At 35.6% G+C, this 21,347-nt stretch overlaps 4 protein-coding genes across 5 annotated transcripts; 2 read left to right on the top strand and 2 right to left on the bottom strand.

Annotated features, from left to right (window-relative positions):
- The first annotated feature begins 5,059 nt into the window (after window positions 1-5,059).
- Window positions 5,060-7,442, top strand: LOC131800426 (E3 SUMO-protein ligase ZBED1-like). Its single transcript, XM_059123042.1, has 3 exons — window positions 5,060-5,283; window positions 5,341-7,001; window positions 7,064-7,442. The coding sequence occupies exons 1-3, from the start codon at window positions 5,256-5,258 to the stop codon at window positions 7,259-7,261; spliced, it is 1,887 nt and encodes a 628-aa protein (XP_058979025.1). The 5' UTR covers window positions 5,060-5,255; the 3' UTR covers window positions 7,262-7,442.
- A 3,158-nt stretch (window positions 7,443-10,600) lies between these two features.
- On the top strand, window positions 10,601-11,219 carry LOC101888159 (DNA polymerase epsilon subunit 3). Its single transcript, XM_005191984.4, has one exon. It carries the CDS (start codon window positions 10,718-10,720, stop codon window positions 11,084-11,086), a length of 369 nt encoding a protein of 122 aa, XP_005192041.1. The 5' UTR covers window positions 10,601-10,717; the 3' UTR covers window positions 11,087-11,219.
- A 382-nt stretch (window positions 11,220-11,601) lies between these two features.
- On the bottom strand, window positions 11,602-15,069 carry LOC101888332 (anaphase-promoting complex subunit 7). Of its 2 annotated transcripts, none has more exons than XM_005191985.4 (5): window positions 14,924-15,069; window positions 14,442-14,546; window positions 13,884-14,379; window positions 12,386-13,044; window positions 11,602-12,319 (listed from the first exon to the last, which is right to left on the bottom strand). In XM_005191985.4, exons 2-5 carry the CDS (start codon window positions 14,511-14,513, stop codon window positions 11,780-11,782), a joined length of 1,767 nt encoding a protein of 588 aa, XP_005192042.1. In that variant the 5' UTR covers window positions 14,514-14,546; window positions 14,924-15,069; the 3' UTR covers window positions 11,602-11,779. The 2 variants fall into 2 exon arrangements, with proteins under 2 accessions (XP_005192042.1, XP_019895330.1); XM_020039771.2 differs by lacking the exon at window positions 14,924-15,069 and adding an exon at window positions 14,682-14,790.
- Window positions 15,070-17,475: 2,406 nt separating this feature from the next.
- Window positions 17,476-20,554, bottom strand: LOC131802621 (general vesicular transport factor p115-like). Its single transcript, XM_059122990.1, has one exon. It carries the CDS (start codon window positions 20,366-20,368, stop codon window positions 17,768-17,770), a length of 2,601 nt encoding a protein of 866 aa, XP_058978973.1. The 5' UTR covers window positions 20,369-20,554; the 3' UTR covers window positions 17,476-17,767.
- Between the last annotated feature and the right edge of the window lie 793 nt (window positions 20,555-21,347).

Raw genomic sequence — 21,347 nt, 5'->3', positions numbered from 1 at the left:
AAAGAAAATGGAGTGAAGAGTGGCTGCTCGAAAGAAAAAAGCATTCCCATGTAGCAACGCTCAAAAATATGGAAATGCTTACTCCAAGGGATTATAAAAATTTTCCATTTTGTTACGAGTTTTTCCCATGATTTTTGTTTTTCTAATTTGTCTTTATATTTTTCACTTTTTGTTTGCCAAATGGCATTTTCATTTTTTAACACATCAAAAAACGAAATTCCTTTCGTTACAATGGTTGAAGAGCAACTGAAATGGCAAAATGGCTTAAAATTTGCGCAGTAGCCCACACACGTATGATTTGTTCGCAAACTACCCCACAGACGTAAAAACGCGACCACAAACCCAACAAATTGCTCGAATTTATCGTTCGTCTATGGCCAGCTTAAGCGGTTTAAATCGCTTAACATTGCTACCTACATCTTGGGTTGCCACATCTTGACTCTGTCTTGTCCCATCTTTATACTTCTATGTCTTTGTTGAAACCGTTGATAGAGTTCTAGTCATAGTATAAGAATACAGGTAGTCGCATCGACACAGCTGCTGGAACAATGAACTGTCAAACCAATTTCGGAATGGAAATTATTGAAAGAAAAATTATTCAAATTTGTAAAAATTGTTGAAAAACGCATATCAGAACAACCTCCCATTAGTGTCGTATAAGAAAAATCTACTTATCTTTGAAAAATAAAAACATTTTAAAAAAAATTGGTATGCTAGCGTTATGAATCTACCTGAATTCTTCTACCATGGGGTTTTTACTATTAGCCCAATCACCAATATGAAATGAACTTTTATCATTTTATTTTCCTTCTGTTTAAAAGGTCGAAAACTACAAATAGGGCTCAAATGCAACATCAAGTATCGAGTATCATTACCATTTCTCCAAGAACCTTGCATTGAGTAAATTGGGCAATCCCGATGTCACAGTCCTTTACAACGCTTGCCACATAGCTTTATTTTGTGGGGTGTTTTTGGAGACCACTTTCAACAAATAAATGAATGAGGGCTTGTTTACTCGATATCATTTTCTAAATCTGGAAAAATACATACCATGGTAGAAGAATATAGGTAGACGCGTCGACACAGCTGCTGGGACAATGAACTGTCAAACCAATTTCGGAATTGAAAATGTTGAATGAAAAATTATTTAAATTTGTAAAAATTGTTGAAAAACGCGAATTATAATAGCCTTCGAATGACGTAGTATAAGAAAACATATAAAATCTACTTATATTTGAAAAAACTTTTGAATTTTATTGACATATCAATGCTCCCAAGCGTTAATGCATCTACCTGTATTCTTCTGCCATGATACATACGTAATAATTAAAAAACAACTGGTACAAATATTTTGTGAACTTATAGCGATACTGCTTGCATCTCGCAACGTCGATCAGCTGATTTTAATGTTGCCACATTTCTACTTTTTAATTTCTCCCGAAATTCATGATATGAGGATTTCTTTCCCAAGGAAAGTATTTTCTGAGGGATTAGAATTCCTTGCGAAAGTTTGTGATTGAGCTGTATGTTGTGTAAGTGATATTCCCTTGCTACAGCGATACTTTTTTCCTTTTAATATTAAATGTTGTTTAAGCTGCTATCAGATGATATTGGTTTTGCACATGTGCTGTCACTTTTATTTGAGATATGTACTTTCGCATAAAAATATAAATAAAAATATAATAAAAAATGTTTTTTTTTTTTTCAAATAAATATACGTTTTCTTATACGACATCAATCGGGTGTTATTATAATATGCGCTTTCCAACAATTTTTACAAATTTGAATAATTTTTCATTCAAACATTTCATGCTGTTGCAATTTCTAAAAAATGTATTGCTTTAGGGATGGCTATTTAATGCAAACTTTAATTTTATATATTTTCCCACAACAAACAAACAACACTTTGGATTATATTATATATTTCGATCGCTGTGATCAAAAATGTACATATATACTTTACTCTTGTATTTTCCAACTGAAAGGTCGACAATGTGTCACACGATGTGTGCAACTTCTACATATGTAAAAAACATATCGTCTGATGAATCTTTATTGAAATCAACTCATAAGGGTAGTATAATTCGCCAAATCGCTATTGGCAACCCTTTTTTAAATTGGAACGTATCTATCATTTGCAAAAAATAATTTTATCCCTATCGCACGAAGAAGCCAGCCGATAATTTAAGTCAATCAAAAAAAAGCCTTTTATGTATTATCACCTTTTGACAATGAGGTGTTGTCAAATGAATAATTTTGAAAAAAAAAATGTTAACATATGATCGCATGACTTTACCTTATTGATTCTACCGTGGCCATCGCCTGGCTTCTTCGTAAAAGAACAAAGGAGCGAAGGATGAGTGTAAGTGAACCTAAGACTAATTTTATTCCTTGAGGTGAGAATACATTAAACGCTATTTTGACTGGCTTATGTCATCGGCTGGCTTCTTCGGAAAAGAAGAAAGGAACGTAGGGCCAAAATCGAACTAAGTCAACAATAAACTCCCTTGTCCCTCTACGAAGAAACCAGTCAAAAATGCGTTTTATGTATTCTCACCTTTATTTCTATGCTGATATTTTCCCCATTTCCCCATTAGGCATTTCTTTTTTAAACAACACTGCATTTGCTGTCATTGTGATAGATTTTGTGACATGCCGTTGAGGCAATTTCACACTTCCGCCCAAATGTTCACTGATAGTCGAAGGTACGACTTCAACATGCCCTTCTTGCCCTCTACACAAAAAATGCAAATTAGTCGATTAAGTCTCGGGACTGTCAATAAAAACAAACAACAACCACGATCTCGATACCACACGATTCCGTCGGGCCATTGGCACTTTTTTCTCTCATTTGCAGACATCCAACAAAAGGGAAACAAATGGCTTCTTTTTCAACTTCGCTTTTATGTTTCCTCCAGTTAACATTACACCTCCCAACAACAACAAAAGAAAAACAGAACTACATCAAAACGAAAATGAAACCATTGCATCAATGGACAAAACCAATAACGAAAAACCAAAAAAAAAAAGGCAATTGTCAATTGATTGGCCACTGATCGAAAACAAACAGTGAAATAAACGAAAAAAAGTCCTTCGAATGAATGGAGCACAAAAAAAGTACAATTGGTCTACAACTACATGTCACGTGCTTTCGAAAGATGTTGTTCGATGCTGCCGTTGTGTTACCATTCACAGTGGCCAACTAACTGCATGACGAGGGTAAGATCATCGGGATAACTCTATGTAGTGATAAAAGTTCAAGTAACATAAGCTGTAAACACTGCCATGCCATGTCAAAATACAACAAACAAACATTGAAACAGCACAGTGGTGTGGTATAGTAGGCAGGAATAATGGTAGAAGAATATAGGTAAATGCATCGACACAGCTGCTGGGACAATGAACTGTCAAACCAATTTTGAAACTGAAAATCTTGAATGAAAAATTATTTAAATTTGTAAAATTTGTTGAAAAACGCAAATTATAATAACCTCCGAATGATGTCGTATAAGAAAACATATAAAAATCTTCTTATATTTAGAAATACATTACAATTTTTTGACATACCAATGTTCCCAAGCGTTGATGCATCTACCTGTATTCTTCTACCATGGCAGAAATCAATGTGGCTTAAAGTATGTTTACATACAAACTCTTTACTCGTGTTTACCCTGTTCAATTGGTGAGAGCACATAAAAGGCTTAAAGGTGAGAGAATACATTAAGGGCTTTCCTGACTGGCTCAAGTCATCGACTGACTTCTTTGTAAAAGAACAAAGAAGTTTTATGTTGATTTAGTTTAATTACGGACCTATGCTCCTTTATTCTTTTACGAAAAAGCCAGTCAATGTCTTAAGCCAATAAAGGTGCAAGTACATAAAGAGCTTTTTTACTGGCTTAAGTCATCGGCTGACTTCTTCGTAAAAGAACATAGAAGTTTTAGGTTGTCTTAGTTCAATTTCGCTCCATTGTTTATATTTGTTCACCCTACGCTGCCTTGTTTTTTTACGAAGGAACCAATGCTCCCAAGCGTTGAACGTTTTTTCAATTTTTTTTTTCAACAAAGTCAAACGCCAAAATTTTTGCATTTTTTTTAAATTTTATTGAATGAAAGCAAAAAATGTCGGAAATAGCATCAAATGTTAGAATAAGTTTAGATTTGTTCGAATTGGTCAACTTTGGCACGAATTATGGCCAATGAAACCGGCACACACTGCCCGAATGTTGCTGTATTTTGGCCCATTCCCGACGAAGCGCTTGCTTGAGGTGGTCGACACTTTGGCATTTTTTAGTGCCAACCTTGCTTTTCAAAATACTCCAGACACAAGAGTCCAACGGATTGGTATCCGGAGATTTTGGTGGCCATTGTGCGCTGGAAATGAAGCGAGAAACCTCATTTTGTAACCATTCTTGGGTGGCGCGTGCTGAGTCCTTTTGGAATGTCCAAGGCATGCGGCCAAAATGTGTGCGTGCCCAAGGCTTTAATACACCCTCAAGAATATTTTCGCGATAATATTCGGCATTTATTCTGATGCCACGATCGATTAATACGAGCGGAGAGCGACCATAGGCTGTTATGGCGACCCACACCATCACCATGGCCGGCGCTTGAGTTCTGATGGCCAACCGAAGGTGCACATTTTCAGCTGACCTCTTTGGCAAGTAAACACGATCATTTTGTTTTTTTACAAACTGCTGGACAACGAATGTTTTCTCATCGGAGACGAAGAAAATCAAATTCGGCAGTTCATCACTTTCGGCCAAGCGAAGCTACTCTTTAGCTGTTTTGAGTCTATTTTATTTCCGCTGCGGTGTAAGTTCTTGTACTTTTTGAAATTTCAATGACTTTACCCCGAGCTCATTTTTCAATATTTGCCGAGCCATTTTTCGGCCACTGCGATGCGGGTTTTGATCAAGTCGCTTCTTTACTTTTCGAACCATTTCTGCTGATGTTGCTGTTTTCTTCCGTCCAATTCGTTGACGTCGGGCTACGCTACCAGTATCACGGTAACGAGCGATTATATTAGAGGTGGCAAACTATCGATAGTAATATCGATGGTTTGGTTTTCACTAGACTATCGATGGTTTTTTTTCGATAGCGATACTATCGTTGAAAAAACGGATTCCGGCATTTATTCAGTTAGAGGCGCAACTTTGTTAATTAAACGACTTAGATATCTTCTATATAAACGGCGTTGTTAATTTATCAACTTTGATTTGTCACAAATATATGTAAAAAACAGAACACTGTTTAAAATGAACAGATATCTGAAAAGACCAAACGGTAAGTAAAATGTGTTTATTTATATTTTGTTCAATTGTTGATTAAAAATGTTTACAGATATTTCTACCTCCATTTCCATAGAAGAAACTGGTAATGAAAATGAAGAAGAACGCGAAAATAGCACGATTGGTGGGGAAACTAATAAGTCAAAAAGAGCACGCCACGGTTTCTCAGAAGTATGGAACTATTTTCAAAAAACAACAGATAAAAGAAATGCTAAGTGTCAGCTGTGTGGGAAAATATACAAAACTAGCGGTAACACGTCAAATCTGTTGGATCATTTAAAACGTAGCCATCCTTCTTATAATCAGCTTCCGAAACCAACGAAAACAATTGATAACTTTTTCAACAATTCAGTCTCCTACGATACTGAATCGGCACGTAAAAAAGAACTTGATAAGGCTTTAATGAGTTTGATCGCCACTGATGTACAGCCATTCAGTGTAGTAGAGGATACAGGATTCCGTGATTTTGTCCGATGCTTAGATCCGCGCTACGTTTTGCCTTCAAGAAACACCCTAAAAAACGTTCTGATGGTAAATATGTACAACGAAACAAAGAGTAAGTTGCAAACTATTCTTAACGGGTTACAACACTGCGCTATTACAACAGACCTATGGACATCGCGCGCAAATGAGAGCTACCTCACCGTAACGTGCCACTTTGTTACAAGAGATTTTGTTCTCCGTACAGCTGTTTTGTCTACAAAAAAACTGTTATGTTCCACTAATCACAACGCAGAAAATATATCAATATCTATGCGCGCCGTGTTAGAAGAGTGGGGTCTAATGGAGAAAGTGGTGGCAGTTGTCAGCGATAATGCTAGCAGTATGTTGAAAGCGTGCGAATTGCTTCAAAAACGAAATCTGCCATGCTTTGCACACACTATTAACCTTGTGGTGCAAGATTGCTTAGCGCAAGATTATGTTAAAACTACTTTAGGGAAATGTAAGAAAATTGTGAGCTATTTTAAGAGCAGCACAATTTCCTACGAAAAGTTTAAAGCGGACCAAGGAAGAGATATGCCCCACAGCCTAAAACAGGAGGTACCGACCCGCTGGAACAGTGCTCTCAGAATGGTGGAGAGCATTCTTTTAACAAATAATTCTATTTCAAATGTACTGCTAATGACACCAAAGGCACCGCTACCTTTAACGGCAGACGATATAGAATTTTTGCAGGACCTTAAACAATTGCTTATGCCATTTGATTCCGCTACAGTCCAAACATCGTCAAGTGCAGCTGTTACTATTTCCCTAGTAGTTCCTCTAACATGTGGTCTTTTTAAATCTCTTGATGAGTTAAAAAGTGCTATGAAAACTTCAGAAGGCCATCAAGCTTGTATATTTCTGCTTGAAAGAATAAAGAAAAGACTATTTCCTTACGAGGAGCGTACAGTTACAAGACTCGGAACATTATTAGACCCTCGGTTCAAGAAGGAAGGTTTTCTTTTCCCAAGCAATGCAGATGGAGGAACACAATTTTTACAAAACGTGTTGAGTGGTATGAACAAAAACAACACCATGGAACAAGATAATTTAGAACCATCATGTTCTAAAAATATTCATCAAAGTTCGCAGCCACCGCTTTTAAAATTCGTAGGAAATAAAATTGCCTCTAAAGTAAGATCACATCAAGTAGACGCCATCATTTCTCTTAGGCAATATTTTGAAAATGAAAATGCAGCATTAGAAATAGATCCATTACAGTACTGGAAGGTAAATAATATAATACAAAACTATTTATTAACAAATTTACGTAGTGTTATGTTTATTTTCAGAATAGTTCTGGCCAAATGTCACTTATAAAGTCATGTTCCTTACGCTATTTATGCGTACCAGCAACTTCGACAGAGGCTGAGCGAATGTTTAGCAAAACCGGAGCCATAATTTCGGAAAGAAGATCTAGCTTAAAGCCAAAAAATGTTGATATGCTGCTCTTTGTTAACAAAAATTGTTGGGTCAGTAAAGAATTATAAGAAGTGAGGTTTTTAAACAAATAATACCTTTTTCAAGGTAATTTTCATTATAATTTTAAATTTAAATTAATTTGATTAAATATTTTTATAAAATAAGATCTGAATGTATCTGTAATAATGAATTTCAAATATTTTTTGTTTTTATGTTTAGTTGTTTTGTTGAAGCGTTATTATCTGTTTTTTTTTTTAATTTTTAATATAAATGTAATTTTTAATTAATTTTTACTACATGCAAATACATTTTTTTTTGTAAAAGTTGATCTCAAAGTGCCTTATAAAAATGAATTCCAAATATTTTTTTTTATGTTGTTGTTTTGTTTAAGCGTTATTGTCTGTTATTTTTGACTATAAATATAGTTTATAATTAATATTTACTATATGTACATATTTTAATAAAATATAATAACTGTAATAATGAATTCCAAATATTTTTTGTTTTTATGTCAATTTGTTTTGTTTAAGCGTTTCTTAATAAAAAAATATTAATCATTAGATCATTTAATATAATTGAGTCCGTTATTAAAAATACATGTAAGTACATATCGGTGTTGTTTATTGATATTGACTTGAATGGTTGTTACATTTGTGATGAGTTTTGTTAGTAGTTATTTTTATTTTTAATAAAAATCGCAAAAGTTTAACAAAAACCATAATTCAAAAATAATTATAACACACAAATTAATAACATAGAACAATGAAAAAAAAGTTGCGCGCATTGTTGAAAAATTAATATTGGCATTCCCACATTATTCGATACTATCGATAGTTTTGCAACAAACTATCGAAAATATCGAATGGTGCGTCTATCGATAGTTTGCCAGCTCTAGATTATATGAGACACAAAAGATTTATTCACATTCAAATGCTGAAGTGCTCTAACGATAGCCACTTGTGGGCTTCCAGCCAAATATAAAGAAATCACACTATCACGCTTGAATTCCATCACGAATAAATATTTTTTTTGTACGCTTGTAAACCATATAATGAGCTGTCACTGGAATAATTTTAACAGCTGTCGGACGAGTGGCTTAGAAGTGACAGCAGTCCGAAGTTGGTTGCAGTTTTTTCATATCACCCAGTATGTAAATGTTTTCTTATATGACGTCATTCGGAGGTTATTATGATATGCATATTTGAACAATTTTTATAAATTTGAATAATTTTTCATTTATAATTCTCAATTTCAAAATTGGTTTCACAGTTTGTTGTCTCAGCAACTGTGTCGATGTGTGGAAAAAAACAAAGGAGCCTAGGGCCAAAATCGAACTAAGTCAACCTAAAACTACTTTATTCCTCTACGAAGAAGCCAGTTGATGACTTAATGGTAGAAACACATAAAGCGCATATTTGGCTGTATTAAGTCATCGGCTGGCTTCTTCGGAAATGGACAAAGGAGCCTAGGGCCAAAATCGAACTAAATCAACCTAAATCTCCTTTGTTCCTCTACGAAGAAGCAAGCCGATGATTTAAGTCAGCCAAATATGCGCTTTATGTATTTCCACCCTTAAGTCATTCAAAAAAGCTATTTATGTACTCTCACCTCTAACCCAGTCATAAAAGCGTTATGTATTCTGAGATTTTAACTGAAAATTTATTAAATTAAAGTCCACCCTTTTCCCATACCACTGTCCTGATGTAGAAGACCAACTGACTGACAGATAGACGGACAATCAACAGAATTTTAAAACAAAGTCGTGATGATGAGGTCGTTGCCGGTCGGCCGTTTGTTTCTGTTGTAGTACTTTTTTTGGGGGGATATTTGGTAACTTTGACTCCAACGACTCATGTACGGTTGGTTATGGTATGGATGTCAGACGACTTGTTGGCTGCCGGGAGCAATCTGTGTTCAAACGTCATCCCAACCGCTAACGGCGGGAATACGTATGTATGTGTATGTAAGTAAACTTATGAGATCTTTTGAAAAACGCTTGCCCAACAAACTATAACTTGGATTAGTACACTTCTACATGTCGTTTCATGTATTCGCAATGTTTTGTTGTTGCTGTATCTAATTTCTGCTCTTGGTGTTGTTTGTGGCCAGCAGTCATCGCTAGCTGTGGCTGTGACTGTTGTTGTTGTTGTTCCGTTGTAGTAGTCGACAACAATCATGACAATTTGTAGCGACAATTCAACACGGATACGATCAGTGCAAAAACAAAGGAACAAACAAACCAACAACTGGTACTGACTGCAACAAAACAATAACAGCAACAACATAAATAAATAAACGCCAAATAGCTGTCACCAAAACATTATTTGGTGATTGCAACAATCGTCATCTCCACCTTTGTTTTGGTCTTTTCACGAAAAACAAACAAAAACCCAACGGTCATACGAAAAAAAAAAATACTTAAAAAATTAAAATCAATTTAATGCCATTATCTTGAAAATGTGGACATCTGGCATTGCATATCGGAATATAGTTATGTACGTATATTCTTGACCGAACTGGAAGTCTAGATATGTTTGAATAAATTCTGGACACGTAAATAAATTTATGTATTATGGTCAATTATGTTTAATTTTGAGAACCACAAACATTGGATTATTTAAGGGCTATCCAAGATATCTTTGTAAAGGTGAGAATACGTAGAATGTTTTTTGCTGGCTTAAAGGTGAGAATACATAAAAAGCTGCTTTGACTGGCTTACATCATCGGCTTTCTTATTTGTAGAGGAACAAAGGAGTTTTAGGTTAACTTAGTTCGATTTTGATCCCACGCTCCTTTGATCTTTTACGAAAAAAACAAGTCGATGACTTAAGTCAGTCAGAAAAGCGTTTTATGTATTTTCATCTTAAGTATTCATTCACTATTCAGAGTGTCTGCAAGGAAAATTAGGCATGTTTCAATGTAGTTGCATGAGCAATTTTTTTTTCTTTTTTTATGCAAATTGTATACAACTTCACCACTAACATAGCTTAGGTATGTAGTTATTATATTCTACTTGGAATCATGATTACTGCTCTGTTCCAGAACCTTCAAGAATCTACTAGATTTGTAATTTCATTTTATTACTATTTGATGAGTTTGGAAGCATTAATATTATTATATAGAATGAATAAATAAATGTCATCACCATGTGAAACACACATCCACGCAGAACATTGTCTGTCCCTGTTATTTTTTTATTAACGTGTAGGAAAAGCAAACATTTTTAATTACTTTGCTTTACTTTTTAATAATAAATAGATAATTTTCAAAGAAAATAGTGTAAACACGATGGGTCAATAGTTTAATGTGAATGACAAGAATTGTTTCGTTTGTTTGGAACGTTTATAATTGAAGCCGGTGTTTAAACGGCGCCAACGATTAGGGATTTATAGTCGACGTCGAATCTACTAGAGTCGATTTACATGTGCCTATTAATGTTCGGTCGCAAATTTTCCCGCAGTTTACAAACAAACGCAACGCCGCTTTTTCTAGTTTTCTTGTCTTAAAAGCCTATTTCTCACACAATGGTTGAACGTATTGAGGATTTAAATTTACCAAATGCTGTCATCACCCGTCTCTTAAAGGATGCCCTGCCGGATGGCGCCAATGTTTCCAAAGAGGCGAGATCAGCTATTGCCAGGGCAGCATCAGTGTTTGTTATTTTCCTGACCTCCACCTCAACGTCTTTGGCACGCAAACAGAATCATAAGACAATCACCGCCACAAATATTCTGGATGCATTAAAACAACTGGAGTTCGAAAGTTTCATAGATCCGCTAACCAAAGATTTGGAAGCCTATCGAAAAGTCGTCAAAGACAAGAAGGACAAAGCGAAGAAAGATACCAGTGGCACGGAAAATGGTACTGAAAAGGAAAGCGAGAATGCAGCATAAAGGATATGAACTTTGTGTTTCAATGAGAAAGTGTATTGAAAGTAACTACATTAATCTTGTTACTTGTTACCTATACTGTATTTTTAAGAGATATTTTTGTAATAAAGAAAGCATAGAGTACGAAAATTCAAAATTTATTTTATATCCCGGGAAAAGTAGTAACTTGAAGTCGGGCATCATTTACCACTGCTCTCAAGTTTTGGCAAGCCAAGGAATTTCACAATCGTTTAATATTCCGGCAATTTTTCGACACAAAAAAAAGGCACACGTGATTTCATTTACCCAAAATCACCCATTCTTATACGTGATGCAGAAAAATGTAATCTCTTCATATAATCCACGGACGTGATATTTTCACAAAGGCTTTCCGATGCCATTTTATTGGGCAGAACAAATACATGCAAGCATTGTTTGAATGCGTAGCTAATGACGATTCTGACCAGTAATCTTCACATTGCAAGGAAATTAAAAATATAATTTGCACAGACAGAAAAGTCGCATTAAAAACAAAATGATTCAAAATTTTAAACAAAAGATGTATTTTTTTTTTCAAACAAATAATGAAATTCTTCTCATTCTTATAGATAATATTGAGTATATAAAGGACGTGAATGAAACATAGTATAGAAATGAAAACAATATAGGGCAAAAAGGAATGAATACTTGAATAATGGCTAAGCACTTTTCTTAAGACTAGTTGGTTAATTCGGCATTTACATCTTGCCAGAAAGGATCTGAAAATGTATCCGATTCATCATCATCATTTTGGACAGCCGGCGAGGATAACTCCACAGCCTCTACCGACGGTTCATCACATTCGATTGGCCATTCATCGTCCTGATTGGCTGAAGATGTCATCGATGTGTCCTGTTCATTTTTTGTATTTGACGACCATTGTGCTTTGCCCAGGGCATTAACACCATCCAAAGCTCTCTGATATGTGGGTTCATTACTCAAAGCCGTTGTATAGTATTCCAAAGCAGCATTGAGATCTTTTTCTTGGGCTAGGATGTCGCCCAACATGGTAAACAACTTGTAATGGGGATAGATGATAACTTGTTTCTTTAGCAAAGCAATGGCCTCTTGGGTTTCACCCTCCGAATGGCAAAGCTCAGCCATTAATGCCACGGCCGGGGCATAGTGTTCGTCTATTTCCAAAGCCTTGGCAACAACTTTCTTAGCACTCTTTTTAGCATTGGGATGAGAGGAGTTGACCAGAGTACGGGCAAACATCTGGAATGGTAAACATTTTCATTATTATAGTGTGCAATTGTGAATTTGCTAGTTCGTAATACTCACCACTAAACTCCTTGGAGATTCTCTAAAGTAACGCACTGTTAGAGCGCACATTGTCTGTGCCTCTTTGGCCCTTTTCATGCCAACGTAGCAATGGAACAATCCCTTATAAACTTCAAAACGATAATTGGCAATACACTGAGCAGATCTAAAGAAATAAATGGCATCTTTGTGACGTCTTATTTGCAGGCAAATTTTACCCCTCAGCAGTTGTGCCTCAACATTACGCGGATTCACCGACAAAGCCTTGTTGGCAAATGAAGCTGCCTTATCCAATTTTCCATTCGCATAGAAACTTTGTGCCAGCACAAACCAATGTCCCGATGTAAACTCATGAATATTTGTTAACTGAGCGGTAAGTTTTTCCAACTCTTGTAACTTTTGATTGTATTCGAAGACAACTGCCAATGGCATTATTGCTTCCCAATTGTAGGGATTCAACATGACCGCTGTCTCTAAATAATGTTGGGCCTGTGTGGAATTTCCATAGTAATAGAAACATTTGCCAATGAGAGTAATGAGATTTTCATTCTGGTGGAATTTGGTTTTGTTGTTAATACTTTGAAAAGTTTTAGATGCTTCCATATGTTTACGACTATACAACTGGGCGTGACCCTTTATCCAGGTGCTAAGCCATTCAATGTTTTTGGGAACGGTGCTTGCTGTAAAAACAAAACCATTTATATATTTTGAAAAAACAAAGATTGAAAACACTTGTTACAATAAAAATAGAAAACAAACATGGCTTGAAACAAATTCATAAAAAACAGCAAAGAATAAATATATCATTCTGGTTTTTTTAGAGTTTTATAATTGAGTGGCATAAAAACATTCTTACTTTTTGTAATTAAAAACAAGTAAAAAAACATTAATTTCGGCCGGGCCGAACTTTTAATACCCTCCACCTTTCGGTAAAGGAAACATTAGAACCCATTATGACCCACTAATACCAATTTTTAGACAAATCCGTGGGAAAATGGGGCAAAAATCATCAAAATACCGAATATCGGGAGGTACCATTATATGGTATATACACAATGTTTCGCCACACGAACTAGGGTTCATTATGACCTACACATACCAATTTTTAGACAAATCCGTAAACATAAATGGCAAAAATCGTCAAAATAACGAATATCGTGAGGTACCGTTATATGGGGGCTATACCAAAACGTTGACCGATATATCTCATTTTCAATACAAACCATCCTAGACACAATACAAATTGCTCTGCTAAATTTTGACGCTGTACGTCAAATAATGTGGGCTGTATCGTGAATTCAACCGACAGACGGGCATCATTAAATCCACTTAGAATTTTATGCTGATTATGAATACATGGGGGCTAGGACGAATATTTAGGGATGTTACAAATGGAATGACAAAGTTAATATACCCTTCTTTTCAAGGTGGAGGGTATAATGACAATATTGAAAAAATGCATGACCGACACATACCACCCCATTCCCCAAAAATCAATTGTTTGTTCTTTTTATCTTACCATTCATAACTAAAGAATTAACTTCAATTCCATCAACTCCCAATTCTAATAGCGCATCTATGGCTTCCAATGCCATTGGGCATTCACGCAAGACCTCTTTATAATTTAATATAGCTTCACTTGAATTGGAACCACTATGATGTATTAACTTGGCCAATAATAAATGTACTTTTGGCGATCTTCCCTTTGCGGGTAATGCTTGTAGTGCACTTATAGCCTGTGAGTTTTCACCCAAATGTTTGTGACACATGGCCAGGCGATAACGTGTCTCAGTTTCGCCAAAATGTTCATAAGTACTTTCTATTGTTGTTAAATGTGCATTTTTATAGCGCGACATAAATTTACGCATCAGAAGTGCAGCATTGAACTGTTTTATGGCCATCCGATATTGCTTCTCCTGATAGCATGAATTTGCGTGAAATAACAATACATTGTACTCGATTTCCGGAGTGGCCAGTGAGCGCTCGTTTTGCAAAAGGGTATTTAGCAAACTTGACTGTAACAAAAGAACACTTTTAAAGTAAATCTTTAAAAATATATGACGGACGAAATACTTACAGCGGTAATTACACTGCCATACAACTCATTTTCGTATAACTTTTTTATATTGGTCAACAATACAGTCTCCATTTTGCAGTTGGATTATTAATTTATTTTCATGACCTAAAATAAACACCAAAAATTAATCAGTAATTAGGAGTAAAGAGTATATTCAATACATATCTAAGAAGACATTTTGCATGCAAAATATTGGAATTTGTGCAAACTCAAAATTTGTTTTTTCACTCAGAACATCACCTTTCCCAATTTTTTATACATTAAAATCTTTATCTTTTTGTTTATTGCGAATTTGATTTGCACCCGACAATTGTTATGAATATGAAGCAAAAGGAATGTTGATAAAAAACCACAATCAAGAGAATCATGCAAACGCTTGGCTTTGTGTATGTTTTAAGAAGCGAAGAGAAACTTTTTGCTATTTATCCCAACTTATTGGGACAAAATACTTTTTTTTTGTAAATTCTGCTTCATTTATTTACCTTCACAGGGCAAAAAAGATTTTATAACTTTTTTTCAAAAGAATAATTAACTCGACGCTATAGTATAGTATATTTTATTTGAGTCTTCTTCTTTTCAGTACAATGATAACATACAAAGCGAATGGTTAACATAATACTTACAACTATATTCGTCTTGTTCTAACTATAGTGATTGAAGCATTTGCTACATGCGAACGATAACAAAGAGTAAAAAGATAAAAACAATGGTTGTGAGAGAGAGGCTTGCTCATTGCCTCAGCTGTGACGAACAGAGCGATTGTGTCTGCAAACTAATAAATATAGAATCAAAACAAAACTTAAAAAACTAAATAACAAATAGATCTGTTTTAGACAGCGACTAACAGATTTGTATGTGTAAATATCACATGTTATTTAACATGAATTGTTATAAAATCGAATGCTCAGGTAGAGCTCACAATAATTGGTGAGTAAATTGTTGTAACCATGGTTTCAATTTTTTTATTTTCTTGGCTTAATATGTCATCTTTATTTGTTTATGTATGTGTTTTCTTTTCAATAACAAAAAAATTGTTGAGAAAACATTCAAATTCAGATGTTTTCAAAATGTTTATTTCATCGTATGCATCGACAAAATCTAGAGTTTTTGTAGCGAAATAATCCTTTAGAGATATCTAGAACCTGGTTTTGAAAAGAAGTGTTGACCTTTCATTCAGTTTTCGCGGCTTTCAATTATTTATTCAAAATAAATGCAACAAGTTGTTTGATTTTTTATTGTTTTGATACTAATTCTGACATTACAAGCCAAACAGGTAGACCTCTATACTTGCAATTTTTTCAAAGTTAGCCTACCTTCTTTTCATTGTACCACGGTCCAAACTAGACACGTCGTAATATTCGGAACCTACCCCATAGAGGGTCTACAATTTGATTAATCATAACAGAAGTTAAAGTAAATTTAAGTAATCGAACAATGGATGGGGGTATACATCTGTCGGCAAAACCGACTGATACTTTTTTTAATTTGTTTTATTCGGAATTGTAGGTAGATCATAGAGCATTTATAATTTGGAATCAAAGGGACTAATACGTGGGAGGTATCATGGTACAATGATATCAAGGTAGGGCAGAACTACCATATGATTTTAATTTTTTTTATTTTCTTGGCTTAATATGTCATCTTTATTTGTTTATGTATGCGTTTTCTTTTCAATAACAAAAAAATTGTTCAGAAAACATTCAAATTCGGGTGTTTTCAAAATGTTTATTTCAACGTATGCATCGACAAAATATAGAGTTTTGTAGCGAAATAATCCTTTAGAGATATATAGTACCTGATTTTGAAAAGAAGTGTTGACCTTTCATTCAATTATCGCGGTTTTCAATTATTTATTCAAAATAAATGCAACAAGTTGTTTGATTTTTTATTGTTTTGATACTAATTCTGACATTACAAGCCAAACAGGTAGACCTCTATACTTGCAATTTTTTCAAAGTTGACCTACCTTCTCTTCATTGTACCATGGGAGGTATATCCAACTCTGAATCGATCTCCACAAAAATTTAACAGAGGCATATGTACCTCTGGTACAAAATAACATTTCTACGTGATTTCGAGAATGATTATGTTAAAAAATATATATCGCAGCAATAGTTTACCGTGAAATCGGATGAAGATATATATAGGAGCTATATTCAAATCTGAAGCTATCTCAGAGGCATTTCTGATATGTATCTGCTATCTGGTACCATATTACGAAGGTGTCTAACTAAACATACACATATATGTTTCGTATGTTTAGTTAGACAGCTATAGCTATATCTGAACCGAATCTAACCAAATTTGAAGTACTTGCTTTTGGGGTGAATCGGATGTGCCGATATCTACCCTATTTGGAAAAATATTACACACATGCCGCACATTAAAATTAAAATCAGAAGATGTATGGGAGCTATATCTAAATTTTGACGATTCTCACCAATTTCAATACCAATTCCTTGGGCCAAATTTTCATCTCAATCAGACAATAAATGTGACGTGTACTTTATTTACAAAAATACATGGACTGACTGACAGACATACATAAATCGACTCATAATGTTATTCTATTAAGATCATCAAAAGGAACTATGTCGTTTCCTTCTGCACGTTACAAACAAATTCACAAAAACAATGTCCTATAACACAGTGTGGCGTAGGGTATAAATAAAGTACACCGCACAATAATAAAGCCACGATTAAAATTTACAAAAAAATAAAATACAGTCAAAATTTTTATTTTTCCTAATAATAAACAAGAATATTTAATTTGCGGAATAGCGCAACCGATAATTTTTTGTGTAACAAAAAATATTTTACTTTAAAAATGTTATTCACTGAAACCAGAGAAAACGTAAAATTTACTCAGTGAAATGCTAATTTCAAAGACAAGTTCTATTAACAAAAGGAATTTTACATTTACCAATCAGTGTAGGTGTATATTTATTTCTATGTTCTAATACAAAATACAAGAGCCCCACCGTCAAGAAGAAAACCACATATCCATTAAAAAAAAAAACATTCTCGTTTTTTTACGCAAAACATATATATTTTGTAGAAATTAAATACAAATCAGTTATAACATTATTTTAACATACAGGTATCTTAAATTAAAGAATAATTTTAATAGTTTATCATTAACATGGATCATTATATGTGTGTGTGTGTGTATTTGGAATAAAAACGAAATTGGCAATGTTAGCTACAAACAAACTTTTGTGTTATACCCCCGCACTAACCATTTTCGGAGCGGGACAAACGACTAAAGTTTTCTTTTAGAACCAGATTCCTTTAAGGATATACAACGTTGATCATGGCAAACGCTTTTAAATATTTTGCGTTATTGCATGTTGGGGACTTGAATTTTCTATGGAATTTGTTAGAGAACTTGAAGGATTTGAAATTATATTTTCATCGCTATTACTGTTGTCTTCATTCTCGGCCTCTTCCTCGTCTTCAACGGGTAGACCGGCTGCCCGCATTTGCTGTTCGTAGCGTTGAATTTTGTTTTCTTGATCGGTTAGTAACTCCAAAAGGTCTTCTTGATCTTTTTGCAGTTTTCGATAATTTTCGTTTGCAGTATTTGCCGTGGCCGTTGTCTCTTGCAAACACTTGCGTAAGTTCTCCAATTCCTGTTGCAAGCGCAAATTTTCCGTATAATAAAGATTGGTTTGAAACTGGGCTGCATTTAAGGCTTCCAACGTGGCATGGTTGGTGGGTGAGGAATTATTGTCATTGTTGGGAGTTGAAGAATTGGTCGAGGTGGAGTCATTATTTTTTCGGGCTCCTAACTGGGCCTTCAGCAATGTATTTTGGTCGGTGAGCTGATGATTTAATGATTGTAGCTCTGTTAACTTTTTCTCTTGTTCGGTGTTTTTAGATTCCAATTGTTTGACGGTTTCTTGTAGTGATGTTATTTGAGTGTCCAAACCACGTATAATGCCTTTATACTGGGCCACCAAAGCAGAAGCTTCCGAACTTAATGTTAGCTCAGTCAACTCAATGCCATTCACATCAAAGCCCGTTACCATTTTGACTACCAAAGCTTCCAAGCCCTTGAATAGCTTACAATATTCATAGTCCAGTAAAAGTTCAATGGCCGACTTTGCCCTTATTTGTGGTTGTTTACAGGCTCTGCTATAAGCCTCGTGCCTGGAGACTTCGTTAAGTTTATTGCAGAAATTTTCCTGCCCAATTCGCTTGATAATTAGCTGACATATGTCATCACGTTTTTGTCCAGCTAAGGAATTGTCATTGAATTGTATGCAAAGACCCATTAGAAAAGCGCATAGACCTTGCACCAAATATTCATTTTCATCATGTTCGTTCCCACTAATTTGGGCCGTCAAATAACCCATGGTGCCTTGGGTCTGGAGCAAAGTTTTTACCGCGGTTGGACAATGAGCCACCCACATGCTCAACAGCATGAGCAGACCAACTTTACTTTGAAGTTTATACGATTCCTGTTGCAATAGATTGGTACACTGTTCCAGTAGTGTTATGGGCTTATGTCCACCAGCAGATGTGGCCAGCAGCACTCGCAGCAATTCTTCCTTTTGACTGGTATTATCCACCAAGGTATGCATTAGGGCCACCGACGAAAACCAATTGGCCAATGAATCCGTGGAAAATAGTCCTGTACACAGCAATTGACCAGTGGAGAGGTTTGAGACATCGGCAGCTGATGATGGTAATAATGTTGAGACTACTGCCTGTTGACCTGCAGGATTGCGGTATAAATAACACTGGAATGAATAGAGTACAGAGCAACGTAATGCCAACATTTGCTTCTCATTTATCATTGACATAAGCAGTACAACAATCACAGGCCTAGGGGGCGTACTTGGGGCCATTACTTTGCTCAACAATTCCTGATTGTCAGGATCGCCTCGTGCAACTTCTGCCACGGCATTAATTGTTTCTGTCAATATATCGGCTGGTACACCACTGCCCATTAGTATCTCACAAAGGGCTTCCAAAAGTTTAGACATGGCTTTTTGGCATGATGACACTACCTGTTGCTGATTGCTGGGGGTGACCAATGACCTCACCACCTGCAACATGCAATGAACATTTGACATTTTTTGCGGAGCCCATCCTTGTTCTTCTCCTTCCCTGCCAGACAACTCGAACATTGGAGCCAGTCGCTGAATATAAGAACCTTCCTTGAAGAATTGCTGATTACTGGAATTGTTCTTCAGGAGATTTAACAGCAATATCAAACAGTCTTCCACCACAATGCCACCATCGGCACAGCCTTCGTCTCGTATGATATCGAAAATCTTGTCGAATGCATTTTCGAAAGCCACAATTTTCTGAATATTGGAATTCCCTTTGTTCAATTGTATCAACAGCAAGAGGGCATCGTTACGTATAACCTCACGGCTATCGGACAATAGATCCATTAGTTTTGATACACCCATTGGACTCACCAATATGTGCTCTTGTAAATCACGAGTTTTATTCTGTATCAGTGTGGTCAGCAATTGTATTGCTGCCCGGCGTACTCGAAAGTCATACTCCTCTAAATAGTTCATAACACAGGAAACATGTTCTGGATTTTTTATGAACATTTCCGTAAATTGTTCTCCCACATTAACTGAGACTGTGGGATTGTCGGCCTCTTCATCAAATTCTTCTGTTGCCACAATATTGCACAAAGTGTCCAAGGCATAAGAGATAATTTCACAGTCTTGGCAGTCATTTTGAAGAACTTGTATCAGAGCGGGCATGCCCTGAGCGCCAACTTCAATGCGATATTTTCTCGAAAGAGCCTTAAGGGCACGACAAGCATCTCGTCGATCTTCCAAAAGTGTGGATGAAGATGCTCTGTCGACTAGTTTTTCAACGGTTTCTGCAGCACTCGGCGGTTGGCCTGGTTCTGTGGCACCAAGCACAGTTTTGAATCCACTCTTTAGGAAATCCATTAAGCGACGGATTAATTATTCGTTCGTTCTAAATTGTTCTATACAGTAGACTAGTTTCGAAAATTTGTACTATACAGTACAAGCAAATATAAAGGCCAAAAAGCAATACTTGATAAAAAATAAACAGAAAGCAAAGACTCGGGGTACTCTGTTGTTTACGAATGAGTGTAATGCATAACGCACGGGTACTCTGTTGTTTACGAATGAGACATGAGAAAATTGAACATCTTCACTAAAAGAGCCCGGAACTAGTTCGTTGCGAGCGTTGGAAACAAAAATGAAAAACGTCCCAACGAAACGAATATGAAGGCCACAAAGGAATACCTGATAAAAAATAAACAGAAAGCAAAGACTCGGGGTACTCTGTTGTTTACGAATGAGACATGAGAAAATTGAACATCTTCACTAAAAGAGCCCGGAACTAGTTCGTTGCGAGCGTTGGAAACAAAAATGAAAAACGTCCCAACGAAACGAATATGAAGGCCACAAAGGAATACCTGATAAAAAATAAACAGAAAGCAAAGACTCGGGGTACTCTGCTGTTTACGAATGAGACATGAGAAAATTGAACATCTTCACTAAAGAGCGCGGAACTAGCTGCTACTATCGTTTTTCCAAATGCTATCAAACTCGACTATGGACTTGGGTAAAAATCGAGTACTCGACTATTAATAGTCGATTGTTCGACTTATGCTATGTTCTCATTGCAATTTCAATCACGTTGTTCGCTCTCAAAATTAGGTACACGAATTAACCCGTTCATACGGCACGATTCGTAATTCATAGTAAAACAATTCCCTTTTTCAAAAATTTTCAAGAATACTGAAAATCACAAGAATGAATTCGGTAGGAAATTGGTTTTACTTTCGTATTTACTTTAATATTTTAATATTTTAAAATATTCGGAATTCGGCACAAGAAAGGTAGCGAGGACTGTCGAGAGGTTGCCGAAACAAGTTGGTCTCAGCTCACCGAAAAA

This window comes from Musca domestica, unplaced genomic scaffold, assembly GCF_030504385.1.
Source record: "Musca domestica strain aabys unplaced genomic scaffold, Musca_domestica.polishedcontigs.V.1.1 22, whole genome shotgun sequence".
Classification (NCBI taxonomy): domain Eukaryota; kingdom Metazoa; phylum Arthropoda; class Insecta; order Diptera; family Muscidae; genus Musca; species Musca domestica.
Note: the sequence above shows the minus strand (reverse complement) of the source record. Positions and strands in the feature narration are given on the sequence as shown.